This window comes from Aspergillus mulundensis (genome assembly GCF_003369625.1).
Source record: "Aspergillus mulundensis strain DSM 5745 chromosome Unknown scaffold_1, whole genome shotgun sequence".
NCBI classification, from domain to species: Eukaryota; Fungi; Ascomycota; class Eurotiomycetes; order Eurotiales; family Aspergillaceae; genus Aspergillus; species Aspergillus mulundensis.
In genome coordinates, this window is record NW_020797889.1 from 5,710 (window position 1) to 26,112 (window position 20,403).

The 20,403-nt window shown below is 51.5% G+C and overlaps 4 protein-coding genes across 4 annotated transcripts; 2 read left to right on the top strand and 2 right to left on the bottom strand.

Annotated features, from left to right (window-relative positions):
• Window positions 1-913: 913 nt before the first annotated feature.
• Window positions 914-1,741, top strand: DSM5745_01560 (FAD synthase; the record flags this gene model as incomplete). Its single annotated transcript, XM_026743576.1, has 1 exon — window positions 914-1,741. The coding sequence occupies one exon, from the start codon at window positions 914-916 to the stop codon at window positions 1,739-1,741; it is 828 nt and encodes a 275-aa protein (XP_026606739.1).
• A 972-nt stretch (window positions 1,742-2,713) lies between these two features.
• On the bottom strand, window positions 2,714-6,896 carry DSM5745_01561 (uncharacterized protein; the record flags this gene model as incomplete). Its single annotated transcript, XM_026743577.1, has 11 exons — window positions 2,714-3,008; window positions 3,063-3,380; window positions 3,429-3,523; window positions 3,578-3,667; window positions 3,721-3,811; window positions 3,868-4,829; window positions 4,894-4,942; window positions 5,668-5,785; window positions 5,882-6,566; window positions 6,623-6,813; window positions 6,893-6,896. The coding sequence occupies 11 exons, from the start codon at window positions 6,894-6,896 to the stop codon at window positions 2,714-2,716; spliced, it is 2,898 nt and encodes a 965-aa protein (XP_026606740.1).
• Window positions 6,897-7,685: 789 nt separating this feature from the next.
• On the bottom strand, window positions 7,686-15,533 carry DSM5745_01562 (putative cell morphogenesis protein (PAG1); the record flags this gene model as incomplete). The annotated part of the gene is made up of 4 exons (XM_026743578.1): window positions 7,686-11,159; window positions 11,203-14,499; window positions 14,549-14,779; window positions 14,829-15,533. The coding sequence occupies 4 exons, from the start codon at window positions 15,531-15,533 to the stop codon at window positions 7,686-7,688; spliced, it is 7,707 nt and encodes a 2,568-aa protein (XP_026606741.1).
• A 2,418-nt stretch (window positions 15,534-17,951) lies between these two features.
• cprA (NADPH--hemoprotein reductase cprA) lies at window positions 17,952-20,089 on the top strand (the record flags this gene model as incomplete). Its single annotated transcript, XM_026743579.1, has 2 exons — window positions 17,952-19,742; window positions 19,793-20,089. 2 exons carry the CDS (start codon window positions 17,952-17,954, stop codon window positions 20,087-20,089), a joined length of 2,088 nt encoding a protein of 695 aa, XP_026606742.1.
• Between the last annotated feature and the right edge of the window lie 314 nt (window positions 20,090-20,403).

Here is a 20,403-nt window from a genome sequence, read left to right on the forward strand (position 1 = left end):
TAGCTTAGGCAGGAAGTTTAGTATAAAAACCTTTATATTAAATAAACCCTTATTAACTAAATAATTATAAATAGCCTTATAAAAACACTTATTAAATAGTAATACTAGGAATTTATTAAAATACTAGGTTTAGTAAATATTTTTAGCCTTATTTTTAACCAATTTAAAAGTAAGTAGGTGTTAAGGGGGTATGTTAGCTAATAATAAAAATTACTTAATTTAATAAAAAAGTGTTATAGCGCTTTAATAGCACTTAAACACCTTAAATAATTTTAATTAAAATATTATAATACTTACTATTAAATTACTTACTTGTATAATTATAATATTTATAGTTTTTTAAATATTATAAAGTATTAGTAAAAGTATTTAAAATTCTTACTATTTTTAAAAGCTTAAATTATTTATAAAAACCCTAGTTAGCTCCAGCTTTTAAATATTATCGCGTTCCTTATTTAATTCTCTAGTATCTATATAATCAACAGCTTTCCTTTGCACGGTATTCGAAGGGCCTCATATATATCAACGTTGACCGGCGTACAACGTATGACAGGAGCTCGTTTATCGCATCACCCTGAATGTATAATGTGTAGTGGCTTCAAGTACGTACTCTCCTCGCAATTTCATACAAGAAGACAAAGAGGAATCCTGTTTGATGACAGATCTGAGATGTAAACATGAGGCTGTAGCGGTGACAACTGATAAGCGGACGAGCTGGGACTGCGGGGGCGCGGGGCGTACCAGAACATTCCAAGTTCTCTCCAACTCCGACACATCACATCCCACTTCCAATATTATTCCCCGAGCCTCCGCTCAATTGACTTATATACACTCTGCCTCGCGATCTTACAGATCCCGCCGTCTCACCCTCTTAAACTACGCCCTTCAGACCCCGTCCGACCGCACCGCAACAATGTCCACCGCAGACCCCGAACCACAACAACCGCACCCACCACCGTCGTCCTACATGCCGCAATCCACCCCCTCACACCACGCCAGCTCCCTCACAAGCATAATAACCGCCTGCCACACGCTGATAGCGACATTCCTCTCCGAAACGCACGACCCCGACTCCGTCCTCGCACGCGTCCAAAACCAAACCCGCATCTCCCTCCGCATCATCACCGACGCCCTAGCGCAATACACGCTCGACGAGCTCGCGCTCTCCTACAACGGCGGGAAAGACTGCCTCGTGCTCTTGATCCTCTTCCTCGCAGCCCTACACTCAAAGCTCCCCTCCATCGACGAGACAAAAAGACCGCTCATCTCGGCAATGTACGTCGCCGAAGCGGATCCCTTCGAAGCAATGGAGGAGTTTGTGAACTGGTCGAAACAGATCTACCACCTCGATCTGGCGCGGTATACGAAGAACGCGAATACAACGCTCAAGGGCGGGTTTGAGGATTATCTGGCCAGGAACCCATCTATTAAGGCGATATTCGTGGGCATGCGGAGGACGGACCCGCACGGGGCGAATCTGACGTGGTTTGATCGGACGGATAGCGGGTGGCCGGACTTCATGCGGATCCATCCGGTCATTGACTGGCGGTATGCGGAGATCTGGACGTTCCTGCGCCATCTGAAGCTGGAGTATTGTTCGCTGTACGATATGGGGTATACGAGTCTGGGCGGATTGTCGAATACGCATCAGAATCCCAGTCTGTGGGATCCGGTCAAGGAGGAGTATCGGCCTGCGTACGAGTTGACGGACGATAAACTAGAGCGATCGGGCCGCAGTTGAGACTTCGCCGGGGGATTGCTTTGTTGAAAATATGCATTACACTCATATCTTGCCGGACCCACCCCTGTTCATGGATATCATTATTTATAGATCTCATCGTTTGGCGTTCTTTTCATCATCCCCGGGCAGACGGCACTCGACTGCAGCAGCTTTATCCTTACTAGAACGGACACCTGACATTGCGAACATAAATCGAAGCCAGGAAATACAGCATCTTTCTCTTCCAATATATCTATCGGGAATGTTTCCTGCGGTCCAGGTGAAGGCCACCACCTGCATCCTTCCAACAAACGAACAATACCGGTGCATCAATCATCGTCTGTGACTCGCATCTAGCGTGTATATTTCAAGACGGTTCGAAGAGGCTTTCACGGAGCAACCCTCTCAGTGACCTACTATCTACGAGGTAGCGGACGTTGTTCGCTGCGAGATTTCCATTAATGCTAGACTAAGCAGCTGTTTTGCTGGAGAGAAATCGAGATACACTGCTAGACAGATACAGAAAATAACAGCATCTTGCTTTTTCCATCTTCGACCGTCCATCAAAAACAAACTTTTAAACACATGCGAGTCCTGAATAAAAATCACGGTCTTCGTCGTACCCGGATGTCGTCAAGAAAATCAAGAACAGATACTCTGATACCACACGTCAAAAGCTCAAGAAGTCCAGAACAGTGGGAGGGGAAGAGATAAACGGAACGATAGGAGCGAGTAAGCGGATCCAGAGACCGGCGGTAACAGACGTGCAGTGGATATGCTGGAAGAATACCGTAGATCCATGATGCTTTTGGTTGTTGTTTCATCTCCTGTTGCTCGTGCCTCCCTCTCTCTTCACGGCTTCTGGAAAGTAAAGAAAAAATGTCGGCAGTAAATGGATGCAGTGGTCACCTTTCAGATGAACTCTCATGCTCAGACGGCGACAACCTCGTCTTTTGAACAGCCGAACAGTGAGCGAAGTGATGTATCGTCATATCACATGACGGAGCGTGGGGAGTTGACGATGATCTCTCTGCGCGAGGAGATCGGAGACAGGGAACCTGCCTTGATGTTCTCCTTGTGAGGGCTCGATCTCTCAGAACGAGGCTCGGCACAGGGAGTGCTCGGCATCACAGTCTTCGAGGAGCCACTGTTGTCGGTCCAGTTGCCTCGGTTGGAATATCCAAGCCGGCCTCTATACATCGGTGTGGTGTCGAGGGGAGCGGGGCTATTCTTGGAGGACCAAGAGTTGTAGCGCATGTTGCCGGCTGGATTCTTGGCCAGCGGAACCCTGCTTGACTTGTCAGTATAGTTGCGGTCCAGTAGGACGGGCTCAAATACTCACGATGGGGAAATAGACGTTGCAGGAGTCCAGTTAGCACCGACTCCAACAGGAGACACATAGCTGATCTGAGAGGTAGGGCTGATGTGCGAGACCGTCTGCTGGAGACGATGGAGGGACGGAGACGGAGTCGAACCCTGCACCACTTCGACGGAGTAGTTGTACTCGCCGGCGCGATAGGCACGACGCTCGTTGCTTTGCTGCTTGAGGAGCTTCTGGGCCTTGGTGTCGGCGAAGCGGAGAAGCAGTTTGACACCATCCTCGGCGACGATATTGTGGTACTCGCCCAGGACCTTCTCGGCAATCTCGCGGGTCTCGAAACTGGAACTTGTTAGGAAATGGGGAACGGCTTTCTTCCAGAGTACTCACCGAGCAAATCCGACCTCCTTGCTAACACCGGTCTTCTCATCACGGCTGATCTTCTCGGAGACAACACGGTAGGGCTCAAAGTGGCGGCGAAGGTCCTGTGGAGATGCATTAGTTGGTAATACGGCAAGCAACAAGGACAATTGACATACTGCCTCGGTCCAGTCAATGGGGATGTTGGTGCAGTAGATATTGGTCGACGACCTGTCCTCAAGATCCTTCAAGCGGGAGTTGCGGGATTTCTGTTCGTGGTCAGTGTCGAGAGAGATATCCGAAGCCGAGACGTGCCACGTACCTGAGCAAAGCTAGCCTGGTAGCCAAGGTAGAAAAAGCCTCGAATGCAATTCTCACAAGACTCGAAGTTGTAATACTGGACGAAACCAAACCTGGTATGACAGTTAGTAGCATTCACCAAGTTCAAGAGAAAGGAAGAGTAACAAACCCTTTGCAGAGACCAGTGTCCAAATCGACGATTGCCTTGCAACGGTCTATCTTACCGAAGCGACCAGCGTAAGCATGCAGCATCTCATCAGTGGTCTCCGGGAGGAAGCCTCGGATGTAGACGTTGGTGATTCCCTCGCGGTTCTCAAGGCACTTGGCAAGGGTCAAGTCGGTGGGATTCGTCCACATGGCGGGGACGGCCCTGGGAATAGCAGGCTCTTGCTGAACCAAGCTCTCAAGGTCCTGCAGTATGTAGCCGGTGGGGGTTTTCATCATCTGGAGTTGCAGGTTGCTTTGTCCTGCCTGAGGGATGTTGTTCATCGCGTAGCCCGAAAGCGTGGAGCCATCGAGACCTGGAAGGGCACCAAAGAATTCACTTTGATTGCTACCGTCAGACACCGAGGGGCCTGCTCCCTTTTGTTCGTCGTTGCCAGCCCAGTGGCTCCGCTTCTGACCGGTGGGGTCCTGCATGTCGCAGCTCATGAGGTGATATGGGAAAGGGTAACCCTGCATAGCTGGCGGAACGCAGCCAGGAGCAATGCCAGGATACATGGCGTTGGGCAAATACGGGATCTGGCCCAATTGGTCGTGTCCGGGGAGAGCACCTTGGGGAAACGGAGACATCGGAGCATGAGGAAGACCTTGAAAGACATTGCCGTTGGGAAGAAGGACGATCTGGTTGTTGTAGGAACGAGGGCCAGCAAGCTCCAAAGGCGGAGGCATGGCGACGGGCAATCCTCCCTTGAGGGTGTTGTACTTGCCACCGGCACCTTGATTCTGGATGTTCATGCCGCTGAAAAGGGAAGCCAGGTCAGGACGGTTACCTTGCTGATGACCGCCAGTATATGCACCGCGGTTATTATGGGTAAACTGTCCGTTGTGACTAGCCTGAGTCGGGCCGTTTTCGGGAGCAGTCTGCTGCTGGGTCTGGGCAGGCATCGCTAGGAGTCTGGAATAACAGTTCTGTGGCAACAGTCAGTCCCGTCTCAAAGCAGACGAGAAAGAGCGAACGTAGTGTTGGACTTACCACAACGATAGAGCCTAACGCTTGAGAGACAGCGGCAAGCGAGAAGGAGCTGAACGAATTGTCAGCTCGAGCTCCCGAGTTCCTTTAGGACATGGTCAACTCACATGTTTCTTCAGATGGATGAAGGGTAGAATAGCACGGAAGTGGATGGGTTCTGACCGTAGTCGACGAACGAAGGTCAAGAGAAGCCGGAGCCCTCGAGATGAGCGTAATAGAGGGATAAGGCTTGGTAGCTGGCTAGAGAGAGTAATCCTAGCAAGCTGGAAAGTTGTGGGATGCGGAATAGCTAAGAGAGACGATGGGATGATGAAGTTGATGAAGGAAGAATTGGGAGATGGGAGGAAGAGAAAAGATGGGAGAAAGATGAACACCGAGTGGACGGGGGATCGAGGACAGAGACGGAGAGGGAAGGAGCTGGCAAGGCCTTGAAGAGAGGAAAGGGAAGGGACGGAAAGAGCTCTTGTGTCGTGTGAAGCATCCACAAGAGGCAGGCACCACAGTTTGCCAGTAAGAATGAGTGAATGGAGAGATGAAGAAGTAAAAATGTGTGAGTAACAGAAAGAGAAATGCAGAAGAAGATCTCGGCGCTGTGTAAAGGCGACTCATTGTTGCATTGGCTCTCATAAAGTGCTCAAAGCACGTAAATTGAGAGTGTTGGGTGTCGGTTCTTCTCTGGGTGCCCCGAATGTGCTGGAACTTGTTGAGAGCGTATACGTTGGACTGGCAGAATGTCGGCTGCAGAGCTTCACTCGGCCGAACTTGAGCAAATTTTACAAACAACTTTGTAGTGCACCTAGATTGGCCGAGACTGGCTTGGAGTATGTATGATCTAGGGTCGATGGTGTAAAGGAGCCAGGAGAGACATCAACCCCAGCAACGAACAGAAAATGGACTATGCCGGAAAACAGAACGCCAAAAATAGAAAGATATTATCATTGCTGCTGTGACTGATCCCGCAGCCACTTGTATACCACAGAAAAGTCTTTACCTCGATGCTCAGCTTCCACCACACTGTACACAACACGAGCCGCCTCCGCCAGAGCTAATGGAGTACCAGACTCCTTCGCAGCAGTGAGGGCTAGCCGCAAGTCCTTGTTCATGAGACTGATCCCAAATCCACCTTCGTAGTTACGCGAAGCGGGTGAGCTCTCGATCACGCCGGGAACAGGATTGTTAACGTCCATGGGCCAGCACCGGCCAGTGGAAGCGCTGACCAGTTCTGCCAGCGCTTTAGGGTCGAGTCCGCAGCGCATCCCCAGGTTCATCGCCTCTGCCGTTGCGATATTATTAATCGCTAAGATGTAGTTGTTGGCGAGTTTGGCCGAGACGCCAGTTCCGGCGCCACCCATGTGCCATGCCTTTTTCCCCATGAGGAGCAAGATGGCCTTGACTCGGTCCACGAGTTCCCCCGTTCGAGACGATGCTCCAAACATGAAAGATAGAGTGCCAGCGCGAGCGCCCACAACGCCACCTGAAACGGGTGCGTCGACAAATCGGCCTTGCGATGTTGAATGAATCGCATTCGCAATCTCCTTGGTGGAGGCCGGATCGATGGTCGAAGTATCGATGAATACGCGTTCCTTGTCAAGGGCGGGCAGGGTGCCTTGCCGAATCATTGAGTAAAAAACGTCCTTGACATGCTGAGGCTCCGGAAGGCTAGTGATTATCACGCTCTGGGAAAATGACTATTGTCAAAATAGCTATGACGATGAGATGCGTACAAACCCACCGACTTCTCCGCAATTTCCCTCGCATTATCAGCAACTATAACCTCTGGCAGAACAGTACCGGCACCAGCGCTCTTGGCAGTTTCCTGGGCCTCTCGAACAAAGCGTGCTGTTGATTCTTCGTTTACATCACGAACGATCAGCGTATCATTGGAAGGAATTTTGGCGTGCAAATTCTTGGCCATATTGTAGCCTGCGAAATTGGTATCAGCTGCATTCAGAGGCGATTGAGTGGCTCAGTGTCGCCATCAACGAGAACGAGAAAAGCGCACCCATCTGCCCTAAGCCAATAAACCCCCAAGTATCATGGCGTTGCAAGCTGGTCGAAAAGGCCCTCGCCGATTGCGGTGTCCGGTTAGCAAAGCGGGCGAATGAGTGATATGATTTTGAAGCAGCGCCCCTCCGCACGACGGGAGCAGCGGACGAGAGTCTCATTTCGAAGCCGAGACTGCAAAGGAGAAGACTGACGATAGTAACTTGCTTGTGCTGCCGTGAAGCTCGAACCCAGTTGTAAGCGACAATGGTAGGCGTGGAGATGAGAATGCGGAGTTGGACCGCGGAGGTCAAGACGACGGCGCAACGTGATCAGCCGCAAGGTTCGCGAGGGGTATGCAGACGTGCCTGGCCGACTAATCCCGTGGATATCCGAGGCTTCCCTTCGGTAAATAAATGATCAAAGCTTCACCCCAGGGGGATGATCGACCTCCAAGCAATGGCCTCCACTTCGTACTCCAATGCGGGGAAGCCTGAACCGGGGAAAGCCGCGGAGGGGCCGGTGTATCGACAACCGAGAGTCACGTGTGCTCTACTAGGAATCAAGACGCCGCAGAAAGAAATGGTATATTGATCTAAAACTGTCCAAATGGATGTGTATAATGCAAAAGATGAAGTCGCCAGCTCTTATGAGACGCTAAATTATAGACAAACATGGGTATGAGACTATGCATAATTCCAACATGCGATTCCCTTGGAACGCCGAGATAGCACAGCCAGGCACGGCACCCGTTGATTAGAAGACATGCTATAGCAAGATATAATTCAGCCGATAGCCCAGCCATCGACACACTATTGCCCCGGTGAGCTCGGATGGCTGGGAGAGCCACCAAGGTATTCCGCCGGCACCTTCGGCACGCGAGGTGAGTTTGCTGATTGAGCTATCGCCCGTTGCTGGGCTCGGACAAACTCACGCTGGCGCTCCTTGTCTCGGCCTGCTGCTGTGCCGCCGGTCAGCCGTCTCATGCCACTCCGAATCATAGATTCAAGCGATGAGGAGCCGTCTGTTGCGCTGCGCTGCTGGTTGGCCATGGCCAGAGGGTGCACGGGGTGTTTGTTCACCATTAGGCGTTCATCAAAGTCGAAAGAGCCCTCCTCGTTCTCGTCATCAGAGAAAAAGGTGGGCTCGTGGGCTCCGATTGGTGGGGTAGAGAACTGCGGACCTGCCGAGGTTGGAGAAAAGACATGATTGACCGGTGAGGTCACGGAGCGCGTATGGGATACGGGACGCAGTGTTTGCGTGGATAGATGAGGCGTCGATGCACCGGCGGAATGGTAGCCGGCGCCGTCAAAGCGCATGTTTGTAGGGCGAGAGTCAACAAGACCGTTGTGGAATGAGGATGTGGAAGCCGTTCGCGCTAGGGACTTTCGCAGTATCGGTGCGGTTTGTTGGTCATATATACTCGCGTTAGAATCGACATAACTACCTGCGAAGCCACGCAATGCCATGTCCGGCAAGGCATCGAGGGTGGGGTGGGAGGATTCCGTGTCCTCAAAAAAGTCGTCTAAACTATCTAGTTTCTGCACGATGTCGCCCATGTTACCATCTGTCGTCGTTTCAATCGATTGCATGGTATCAGCTCGCATGGGGAAGAAACTGTCATTGTAGTCGTCGGCATGGAATTCAACCTCGGCCGGTGCGGCTTCCTGATCATCCACGCGATCCACTTCGGCACATGTATAGAATACGGCGTGGACATTATGTCGCGTGACACCTGATTGGGCTGCCGGCATTGGGATAGACCATCCTGTTGGCTCGGGGATGCCGTAAAGACTCTGTATTCGCTCGTATTCTTTCCGGATTGCCCTCGAAGAGGTCGAGGAAGCCATGCTCATTCTGATATGATGACGCTCCATTGGATTGCCCGAGACAGTCATAATATGATCCATAACTTGCAGGGCTTGGGGGCATAAATCGGTTTGCAAAAGGCGCAATAGCGGCGAGATCAGATCAGGCCCGTGGCTTGTCACATCAGACCTTCGCATGTCGACTTCGGGAATCACCGCGCACAATATCTTCATAACCTTGATTCGGAACCAATCTGTTGCGTTTGTAAGCAAGCCCATAAGGAAGATCAGGCTCTGGATATCCTGTTGCGGGTAGTAGTATGATCGAATCTCGGTGATAATGTGGTTTAAGAAGTCATTTTCGGCCTTGTACTGGCCATTCGCAAACCCGAGGAGAGAAGCTGCGAGGCGAGGACACCCTTCACCCTCCGCCACGCGCGCCAGTAATGTTGCACGAGCGAGCGTTTTCGGATCGTCCACATTCGGGTCGAACTGGCGAAGGAAGTGAGACAGGTTGGCTAGAATTGTGAAGAGAAGCCTATTGCCGTCTCCGATAAGGTCATTGTTCGGAAGGCCGCTTAAGCGATGTAGAATGTCCAGCGTGCGATTGAGCGATTGAGAACTCTTCAGCCCTTTGTAGACCAAATTTTGGATGCCATCAAAGCCACCTTCCCATTTCGGCGGGCGGCCATTGATAAGCTCCCCGACTACCATGGGATCACTCATGTCGACCCTGTCCAAAAATTTCTCTAGCATGCCGACACTTTCGATGAATTCGGTCTCGTGGATAGTGTTTAGGCAAGCGCATGTTGTCCAAAACAGCTGCGGATACCGTAACAGATCCGGTGGTGCTCGAGAACTAATGATGATCTTGAGTGTCGTAAGGATCTCCATGGAGAAAGTCCGGTAATCTGCCTCCTCGTCCGCGATGGTATTTGAAAGTCGAGCCAGCATGTCGGCGAGCATTCTAGAATCGAGGCTTGTGGAGATGGAACGGAATACTTGGAAGGAGCGGCAGGCGAGATGCCGAACGGGGCATGAAGTTGCCCAATTCAGGGCTTCCTTTGCCCAGATATCGGTAATGCCATCATACGCAAGGCTAAAGAATTCAACCACAGCGCGTGTAACGCTAGCCATTGAGGTCGGGACCCGGCTGTCATCATCGCTGTCTATTTCGGCATCATAGTCCCAAACCACCTTTGGGTCACTTCGGCGAATGCACTCCACAAAATCTTCGATCGAATGTCTGACCGGTTCGTTGTCTTCAATCTTGGCGGCGATCAACTCATGGATTAAATGGACAAGCATTTCCCTGGCCTGTTCTTGGACGGTAAGAGTATAATGGTCCCAGAGGATAATAACAACATGCAGCAGCTTCACAATATCCGGAAGAGAAATGGTGACTGGAGCGACCATGAGGTCTACAAGGAAGATGAGAGCAACCTGGCCAAGAGAGAGGCCAGCCTGCTTGTTACCGACTGGGAGCACGGTTGCGAGGTCGGCAACGTACGGTAGGCTTTTGACATCTGGAGGTGCCGGCGTGATTTCTTTTCGTTCTTGAACCATGTTCTTGGGACCGACTTGCATCAAGAAGAACTCGATCACTTTTGATCCCGCAGGTGTCCCTGATAAGAATACAACAACCTGCTTTGCATATTCCACAAAGTTCTGTTCTTTGCGCTCCAGGCAGAGACTAATCACAAAGTCCAGAACCAACTGCACATTTCCTCCATGTGGCCCGGTGGCTAGAGCCTGCCAAAGAGCTTGCACCTCATTCGGGAGTATTGTGCTTGACCGAATTGTAATCTCGAAGAGGTTGGCAAGGAGCATGTACGATTTTGCCGTAGGTCCACCATTGGGATCGACCTGCAGCTCTATTGTCTGTACCCAAGGAAGGATTGCAGCCACGAAGTTTCGCTGACTGTCGGGCCGCAGGTTCTTGAAATGCAAAGAAAATTCTGAAAACAGTGTAAAGGCCAAGTCAGCATGCTGCTGGGCGAGACGTTTCGATGTTTCGAACTGGGCCAGCTTATAGACCGCGGTAGTCTTGTCGGATATACTGATATCGAAGTCCTGTAACCGGGAGTTCTTTTGCTCGCGCTCCTCGAGGATCCGCAGTAGTTTGGCCGATTTCATCCTGATCTCTCGCTTGGGGCTACCCAGCGTGACCAAGACGGCTCCAAGGATTCTCCAGAAGCCCAAAGGATAGTCGGTGTGTTCGATTAGGATTTCGGTTACTACTTCAAAATAGCTTTCCAGTGACTTGGGTCGCTCTGTGACATAGCACATCTCAACCGAACGCTCTAGCAGGTAGGTGTGTTCCTTGTTGTGGAGAATCAGATTTTTCAGCGCACGTCTGCCAATTGCATGCCATTTATCGCTGAGAGTGTTGAAGATAATCTCAATCCAGGAGAGCATGCGTCCGACGTCGAACTGGAGCACTGCGCCGCTTTCTGTGGTAATACTTACGGGGCCGGCCTATGAATGTTAGTTGAGTCAACCACGAAGAGAAAAGACCTACGCAGAGGGACGCCATGGCGCCTAGAGCTGCTGCTCGAAGGTTCCGTTTCTCAATTTCCATGGCTGCGGCGGTATTTCGTAACTCTCCACCTGCCTCCTGGCGCTGTGCCATGGCAAGTTTCCGCATCTGCTCCTCACGCTGGTTGATTTGGCCTTGATTCGGGGAGTACCCACACCAATCCTCCATCAGAGAGAAGGAAGATTTGCGTGCTTCAAAGGGAATCCACCGTGACGGATCTTTTGTACGGTTGATGCCCTCGAACAGTTCTTCCATCAATCCACAATAATGGAAGCGTAAACTTTGAAACTCCCAATCGTTTTGAACACCGGCATCACTGAGGAAGATCCGCAGGTCTTTGGCGTACGTAACGAGGTTGTTGACGATCCAGTCCTCGTCATATACTTCTGACTCCTTCAGGAATTTTGAGGTCAGTTTATACACGTGGGTCACCTCTGTCCGTAGCCTGTCCGTTTTGCGGCTTCGTCGGGGACTGCTGGGTGTACGATGATGCGTTCCGATGCGAATCTTGGCTTCTTCATTGCAGGTTGTGACAGCGTACTGCAGCGATTCGAGGAGTATCCGGTAAAGATGCTTGTTGATAGATCCCAGGGCGACCACAATTGCATTTCGGATGGACGCGCGTTCTGCTGAAAGCAATGGTATGACAAACGCAAAAAGGCTTCTAGCAGATCCTATTTTATCAGACGACTGCGACGAGCCCTTTGATGATTTTCTTGCGTGCTGGGCGTTGGCCAATTGACTTTGAGACTGTGCCCCAACGCTGTTGAGCGTTGTACACGCCATGACCAGATACAGTTTCCACTGCTCGACCATGATCTCAGCGGTCGTGTTGTGTCTAGCCAAGGAGCGAGCCTGCGCAGGATCTAAAGACATAGGATTCTGCGGTGACTCTGCTAAAGCGGTGATAGTTTTGTGCATTTGCACAAGCCTTGCGCAGACAATCTCTCGCCCAAGCGTGACCGCAAAAGGACAAGTTTCAAAACTTATACGAATGATGTTCGGAAATACCTTTGACCACAGAGTTGAATCATAGGAAACCTCGCTGCTGCAAAGCTCGATCAAAGTATTCTGGGAAGCACTCTTTCGTTTACCTTTTTGGATGCGGCTTCTTTCGGCCACTGTCAGATGTTCGTCGTTGACGTTCAGAATTTGCTGGGAATCAGCCTCGAGGATTCTGATTATTCGAGTGTTTTCTTTTCCGAGAGCGCTGTCGAACTCCGTTATGAGGCGGAGTACTGTGATGGCGAACGACCGGACCACGCGCGACTGCGAACACAAGAAAAACAGGCCGTGAGACTCGACTTCCTCGACCTGCGCTAGGACACTGGAGAGATCAAGATGTAGCGCGCGGCTCGCAGAACCGTTCTTCTCGCCAGAGTCCGCTATAGTGCCCTTGGTTTTTTGTCTGATCTCCTCGATCCAGATTTGTAAGAGTTCGACGTAGAGCCTCAAGGTCGACTCAATGTGACCTGGTCCCAACATCCCTTCATCAGACATTGTGGAATATCTTGCATCAAAATTGAAGATAAACCTCGCGAACCCCATGGTAACCTGCTGCGCATGTGACTGCCGTGCAATCGCTTTCAAGGATTCAGCGGAAGAAAAAGCAAGGTTGGGCTGCACATGAGCGGTGCCTGTGCACAACAGATTGATCAATGAGTTGAAAGGAATATGATCAGACAAGCAGCGGGGAAGCGCTTGAACCGCCACATGAAGCAGGTCATAGAATCCCTGTCTCTGGTCCAAGGCATTGAGGTGGTCATCCCGCCTCCCGAAGCTAAATGCTTCCGTGATCGGCGTTTTGGGCGTAGTTCCTCCAAACTTCTCATCCAAAGCAGCCTGACCTCCAAAAGTGTTATCGCACAGCAGTGTTATTTTGCCTAGTATCTCACAGAAGCGGAAGTAGTGAACCTTGACGTTGTCGCTAAGTTGTGCAATGTTGACAGGACAAGATGTATTTTGATCTGGCACGTCATTGGTAGCGGGGCTCTTCGAATCTAAGAGAGACTGGGTTCGAAACAGGTGCGCTGTAGCATCGGTAAAAGGGTTAGGAATGGAGCCGGTAGGCACAGGTGGGCATAGCTGGTCGCAATTTTCCAAATCCGTGATTATTGCGAGGAATGACTGGATCCCAATCACCATCTTTTCGGGTTCCATTTGTTCGATCCTGATGTCCCTGCCGGGAGACAAGAAATAGTCGGAGCTGATCAATGGGAAAATGATGGTTCGGAAACACACATCGGGGTGTTTGAATCCTATCATTCTTACCAGCTGAGCCAAAGGCTCTGCCACGACCGGGTCAGTACTGAGGTATGTCCTTTTTCCTGCCGGTAATGCTATCTTGGTCACCTCATCGATCTTGCGAAGCGTCACCGTGGGAGAATCCGAATAGCGGAAGAAATAGGTCCACACCAGGCGGCACATGGCCTGGAGAGCCGGTCCCCTTGTAGGCCGGTCTTTGAGTTTGGCAGGGAGGGATTGAATTATCGAGAGCCATTGGGACGAAAAGTTCTCCTTTGTCGATAAACATAAAAGCAAAACATGGAGCGGAAAAGCCGCAGCCCAGTGCCTGGGTTTAGTCAACATGTGCGGGAGACGAGTGTGTATCAAGTCAAGGAACTCTTTCCACTTGGGAAGAGTCAAATCGCAGATTGGGTTGGCTGCTACCGGAAGCAGTAACTTCTCGAACATACTGCAGTATGCCTGCTTGATGCGCTGGCCATGAGCGTTGACGAATAACCGGGCCAAAGTTCTCAAGAACTCGCAAGATTTCGGCCACTTTTCAGGGGTCGTCCTAATGCGGACGTGCTCCAGGCCGGATAGTAGAAGCTCAGACCGTGCGTCTCCCTCTTTGGAAGGTCCTCGTAAACTTTCGTCCTTTTGATATCGTTCAAGCTCTGATAAGAAACGGCTTGTCACGCTTGTGAATTTATCTTCGCTCATGATCCCAAGAAGTTGTGAGTAGATTCTCCAATTAGCCATTCGGAGCGGCGACGCCGAGATCTGGTCAGGGTCGACTGTTTTCAATTGACCAAACACTATATCCTCCAATCGGTCAGCCATGTCGACCGTTATGGCTTCAAGGCTGCTCTGGTTGAAAATCTCTATCAGGACTCTGCACACTAGGTACACGGATACGGTAGCTCGGCGCTCTGTCAGAACGATATCGTCATGCCGCGAAAGAAGCGAGTTCGTCGAATGGCTCGGATCGGGTACCGCTTGGGTAGGTTCCGTGTTTCGACGCGCGAGTAAGCCATTTTCAGCGGACGGTTTTGGCTAGACCAAGTTATTATAGGGGACAGCTACACTGGGATGCGCGACGTACCTGAGTTGCCGCTTGTTTGGCCCCAATGACCGCATCACCTTTGGCTTTCCTCCAAAACATGATTGTGTCGATTAATGGCTTCGGTTTTTGACGAGCAATATGGCCCAGTGCGGATATCAGTTGATCGAATTTCGGGTCCGCGCCAGGGCCGCACACGTCTTCCACTGGAGTATCCGATTCACCCAACCTCATGATAGACTGGTTGATTTTTGTGTCTGCTAGACCAACAAACTTTATCACGCGTCAGCAATCGTCTGGAGATTGACCGCTGTTGACTCACAGAATTGAACAGATGGTGTAGCGCATATTCGCCAACAGTCTTTGACTCTGCCTGCGCGTGTCGGGAGTGCGATCGACTGTGCGAACGTTCTCGCCACGGCTTCCCGGCGGAATTCATCCTTCTGTGGGCTACACTCACCGGACTGGCACCTTCTGGCACATCGTCCGTATCTCGGTCCTCAATTGTACTCAGCATCCCTTGTGTATTTACCGCGCCACTGGCCGACGGGCTGTGATGGTTCGAGTGCATGTCGGAGTAATCCAGCCTACCAATTCCAGCAATATCCTGCTCAGCGCCGCCGCTGCGGCTGAGGCTCGCGATGAGTTCCGGACTCAGGGGGCTCGTGGACGTGGTCGACGCGGCGAAGCTGGGGTTCCGGGAGTGCTGGATTCCATGGACGATCGAGGTTTGCCGGTGGTGCCCGTACGAATTGGATGGTCTGCGCTCCAGCGGGGCATCGTTTCCAGGACTCGGGCGCACAGATGCTGTTTCAGGACTCTTCGAATGGGACTGGCCACGGCGTCGGCTCTGAGGCTGGAGGGTGGCAGGGGCTAGCGCGGAGGGATCGAGTGCCCTTCCTCTGACGGCGGAGGTTTCCCGGCTATGGACGGTGGATGACGGAGTGCTCCTTGTAACTAGGCGTTCTGGTGGAGATGCGAGATTATGGTGCGACGTTGAGACCGGGTCGTCGGGTACGAGGGGCATTGGCGACGACTGAACGGGCCCAGTTTTGATTGTAGGATAGGTCGTCACTTCACAAGCGTCATGTTAGATCTACGCCACTCTTAAAGCGCGTTCTGGCTTCAGAAAGACAAGGTAGCTGGGTTCGGGGGTTGGAAGGCCGTATGCAGGGAGCAGTGGGGGCAGAGCAAACGGTCGGGGGTCGGTCACATACTGTTGCACTGGGGGGAACTGCGTCCTGCAGTTCAGACAGTCATTGCTCAGCAATTTCCACGACTCCTCGAGCTAAGATTGAATATAAGGCCGCGCGTAAGCAGGTCATCATTGCCCCGAAGATCGGGGATGTTGGTGTTGGGAAATGGCGGGCATTAATGGCGAGGCATCCTGAGCTTTTCTTTGAGCACCTGGCAGTGGTTCAACTGAGGAGCCGAGCACGAGCCACCCTGCTGGACAACTGCAACTCCTGGCTCCTGGCTTGGGTCAGACAGCAATTTTCTTTTCTTTTCCAGCCGGACTTCTAATTGCCAGGTTCAAATTGCTCACGGGTTATGGCTTACTCAAACGCAAGGATCCAAGCTTTCTACCGCCCAGAGCTCCTTAGTCCACTGGTGCCTGAGTTCCTCGGTTCACTCAAACCTTGGGGATGCCCGATACTAGCTTAAGCCGACCTCAACACATGGATCCCTGTCCTGCATTCGAGCAGCCGCGTGAACCGCGTCTTGTAGCCAGCCGAGAGTGTACAGCGTATTGCTTTGAATGTTTGGCGAAGACTAAATTGCCTGTATAATCTAAGATTGCGGACCTCTGCCTCAGCTGTAGATAAAGGGATGCACCACGATTTTGTAGGCGAACCCTCCGAGCTTGGCATACCTACTTGATTACCTTAAGAGTAGCTGTCATTTCAATTCCGGCTGTCTACTACATGGTGTAGGATGCGGCTTTGCGAGTGGTTCGAGAAAAGGTGCTGTGTAATCCAGCTCGGGAGACACCAAATGCATTTTATGCAGCTTCCAAAGGCTACGTAAAGCATAATAACGATACGCGGAAACCTGCGAGGGGTCACTGAAGAAAGAAATTATGTCTATCACATTTGAACGAGGCCGGCATAGTTTGAAGAACCTTGTTAGTATTAGTCGAGCAATAAATATATATATCCACCCAACGTGGTAGCTGAATGGATGGAAAGGCGCTATGCCGATCATGTATATCAACCCAATAGTATCATCATCTTGTTACATCTTACGCTCAAACGAAATCTGCTTCATCTCTTTCAAATAAAGGGTGTTCAACCTCGCTGCTGTGCGGAATAAATCCGCCCTATCCTCAAGTAGCAGCAAATCCCGCAACGCCGCCGCTGGACTTCTTCCTCGCCCACCCAAACAACACGAAAGAGCGGAACAGTAGTTCTCAGGAACAGATATCCTAGGAAGAGGGCTGTCATTGTCCTCGTGTGCCCATCCCAAGGCCACATCCCGGCAATGGTCAGCATCCGATCTGTGCCGGAGTATCACGGAGTTTCAGGGGCCAGGGCTCACCTCAGCTTTTATTCTATTTCCATCACAGGGGATCCAAGATTGACGCGGTTACTGGCCACTTCCAATACGAGAAACAGACCAACTCAATTGCGGCAAACAGCCTCGTGAGCCGCGAACCGTCAAGCTGCTGAAGGGCTCGAAGGCGGAATTCGGCTAGAAAGGCTGCTCGGCAGGCCGCTCGGGAGATTTCCCCATACAAAGCCCCAGAATCATGGCTGCGGTCGTCTCCATCGTTGGGTCATGCACTCGTATGGCTTCGATGGCAGCACCCGCTCCGCCGCCACCTCCAGTTTTCCCTTGAGGCAAGCCCGAATTTCTCTTCCGAAGCCAGTCACCAGCCCGGACAGCCACCGGCCAGCGCAGGCGAGTACAAACGGCATATATATATACGGAGGCTCCAGCGCTGAATACGACGGAGTATTTTCAGCACTTTCTTATCTCAGATTTGGGCCCAATAGTGTCGGTCCACCCGCCACCAAGTACACGCACTTTTCCTCACGGCCACGCCTCCTTCACCTTCAGCCCCAGGGCCCGTTCTCGGTGAGAGTGGTCCCGGTCCCTTTTGGTGCCTTGCAGCCTCAGTCATCACTTTCTGCCCCCCATCACGTTCATCCATTGACTGTTCCGTCTTCCGAATCGTCTTATGCGGACCAGTTAAGTAGCGCCCACCTGTACTCCGACCTTCTCTCCGCTTCCTTACTTCTGCGTGGCCTTTTCTCTCTCTCTTCGGGCTTACCTCTTCTTTCTTTTCCTTCTCATTTTCTTCACTCTCTTTCCTTCTTCCACGGAATTGACGGTTCCCTCCGCCAAGCGTGGTCCAGTGATAGGGGTCGTGTCTTTCCCCGTCCCCTCTTAGCCCGAGCGGTCTCCCCGTCGATCCCTGCGGCCGTCGCAGACGAGCTTCATCATGGCACAACTCGATACTCTTGATGTGGTTGTCCTCGCGGTGCTCTTGGCTGGTAGCATTGCCTACTTCACCAAAGGCACCCTCTGGGCTGTCGCTAAAGATCCCTATGCGTCTTCCGGTCCCGCGATGAACGGTGCGGCCAAGGCTGGCAAGACCCGCAACATCATTGAGAAAATGGACGAGACTGGCAAGAACTGCGTTATATTCTATGGATCGCAGACTGGAACTGCCGAGGATTACGCCTCGAGACTGGCAAAGGAAGGATCTCAGCGGTTCGGCCTCAAGACCATGGTGGCTGACCTCGAGGAGTATGACTATGAGAACCTGGACCAATTCCCCGAAGACAAGGTTGCGTTCTTTGTGTTGGCCACCTACGGAGAGGGCGAGCCTACCGATAACGCTGTCGAATTCTATCAGTTTATCACCGGCGACGATGTGAGCTTCGAGGGCGGCGGCGCCGCCGATGACAAGCCGCTGTCCTCTCTCAAGTACGTCACTTTCGGTCTGGGTAACAATACATATGAGCACTACAACTCCATGGTTCGCCAAGTGGACGCCGCATTGACGAAACTCGGTGCCAAGCGTATTAGCTCCGCTGGTGAGGGTGATGATGGTGCTGGTACAATGGAAGAAGACTTTTTGGCATGGAAGGAACCCATGTGGGCTGCGCTTTCTGAAGCTATGAACTTGCAGGAACGCGATGCTTCTTACGAACCGGTTTTCAGCGTTACCGAAGACGACTCTTTAACCCCTGAGGATGATTCCGTTTACCTCGGTGAGCCTACCAAGGGACATCTTCAAGGTGAAGCAAAGGGCCCCTTTTCTGCGCACAACCCATACATCGCACCTATCGTCGAATCTCGCGAGTTGTTCACTGTCAAGGACCGCAACTGCTTGCACATGGAAATCAGTATCGCCGGAAGCAACCTCACTTACCAGACTGGTGATCACATTGCGATTTGGCCCACCAACGCAGGTGCGGAGGTGGATCGGTTCCTCAGCGTTTTTGGTCTCGATGAGAAGCGTCACTCGGTCATCAACGTCAAGGGCATTGATGTTACTGCCAAGGTTCCTATTCCCACGCCTACCACCTACGATGCCGCCGTTCGTTACTACATGGAAGTTTGCGCCCCTGTTTCCCGTCAGTTCGTCTCCACTCTGGCTGCCTTTGCTCCCGATGAGGAGACCAAGGCAGAAATTGTGCGCCTCGGTAGTGACAAGGATTACTTCCATGAGAAGATCACCAACCATTGTTTCAATATCGCCCAGGCCTTGCAGAGCATCACTCCCAAGCCCTTCTCTAGTGTTCCTTTCTCCCTGCTCATTGAGGGTCTGAACAAGATTCAGCCGCGTTACTACTCGATCTCCTCCTCATCTCTCGTCCAGAAGGACAAGATCAGTGTTACCGCTGTTGTGGAGTCTACTCGCTTGCCCGGTGCTACTCACGTCGTCAAGGGCGTGACCACCAACTACCTCCTCGCTCTGAAGCAGAAGCAGAACGGTGATCCTTCTCCCGATCCTCATGGCCAGACTTATGCTATTACCGGTCCCCGCAACAAGTATGATGGAATCCACGTCCCAGTTCACGTCCGACACTCGAACTTCAAACTGCCGTCGGATCCTTCGCGCCCTATCATTATGATTGGTCCCGGTACTGGTGTCGCTCCTTTCCGTGGATTTATCCAGGAACGAGCTGCTTTGGCTGCCCGTGGCGAGAAAGTTGGCCCTACTGTACTGTTCTTCGGTTGCCGCAACCGCGAAGAAGATTTCCTCTACAAGGATGAATGGAAGGTACGTACTGTAGCACACTTACATCGAATGTCATCTAACCATTACTATAGATTTTCCAGGACCAGCTTGGTGACAACCTGAAGATGATAACTGCATTCTCTCGCGAAACGGAGAAGAAGGTTTACGTCCAGCACCGACTCAAGGAACACGCCGAGCTTGTCAGCGACCTGCTCAAGCAAAAGGCGACATTCTACGTTTGCGGTGACGCTGCGAATATGGCTCGTGAGGTCAACCTCGTCCTTGGCCAGATCATCGCGGCTCAGCGTGGTCTGCCCGCTGAGAAGGGAGAGGAGATGGTGAAGCACATGCGTAGCAGTGGCAGCTACCAGGAGGATGTTTGGTCATGATTCGCTTATTCGCATACAGTTTTTAGCCCACGACCTTCTTACTTTTCTCACCTCAGCTTGATTGATTTTGCATATATACTCCGGTTTTCTTGGTTATCTTGGCGTGATTCATGTATGCCTAGTGCTTTACTACCCCTTTCATGGTCGACCACCACAAAAGGAGCTCTGACCTGGATGGATGAGATAGATGGTATGACGAATGCTGTAAGGGACAGAATGTCTCTACGACTACAACTCAATTTCGGAGTCATATATCCTTTTAATAATGCGCAGATTAGTTTTAGAATATCATACAAATCTCAAGTTATTATCCT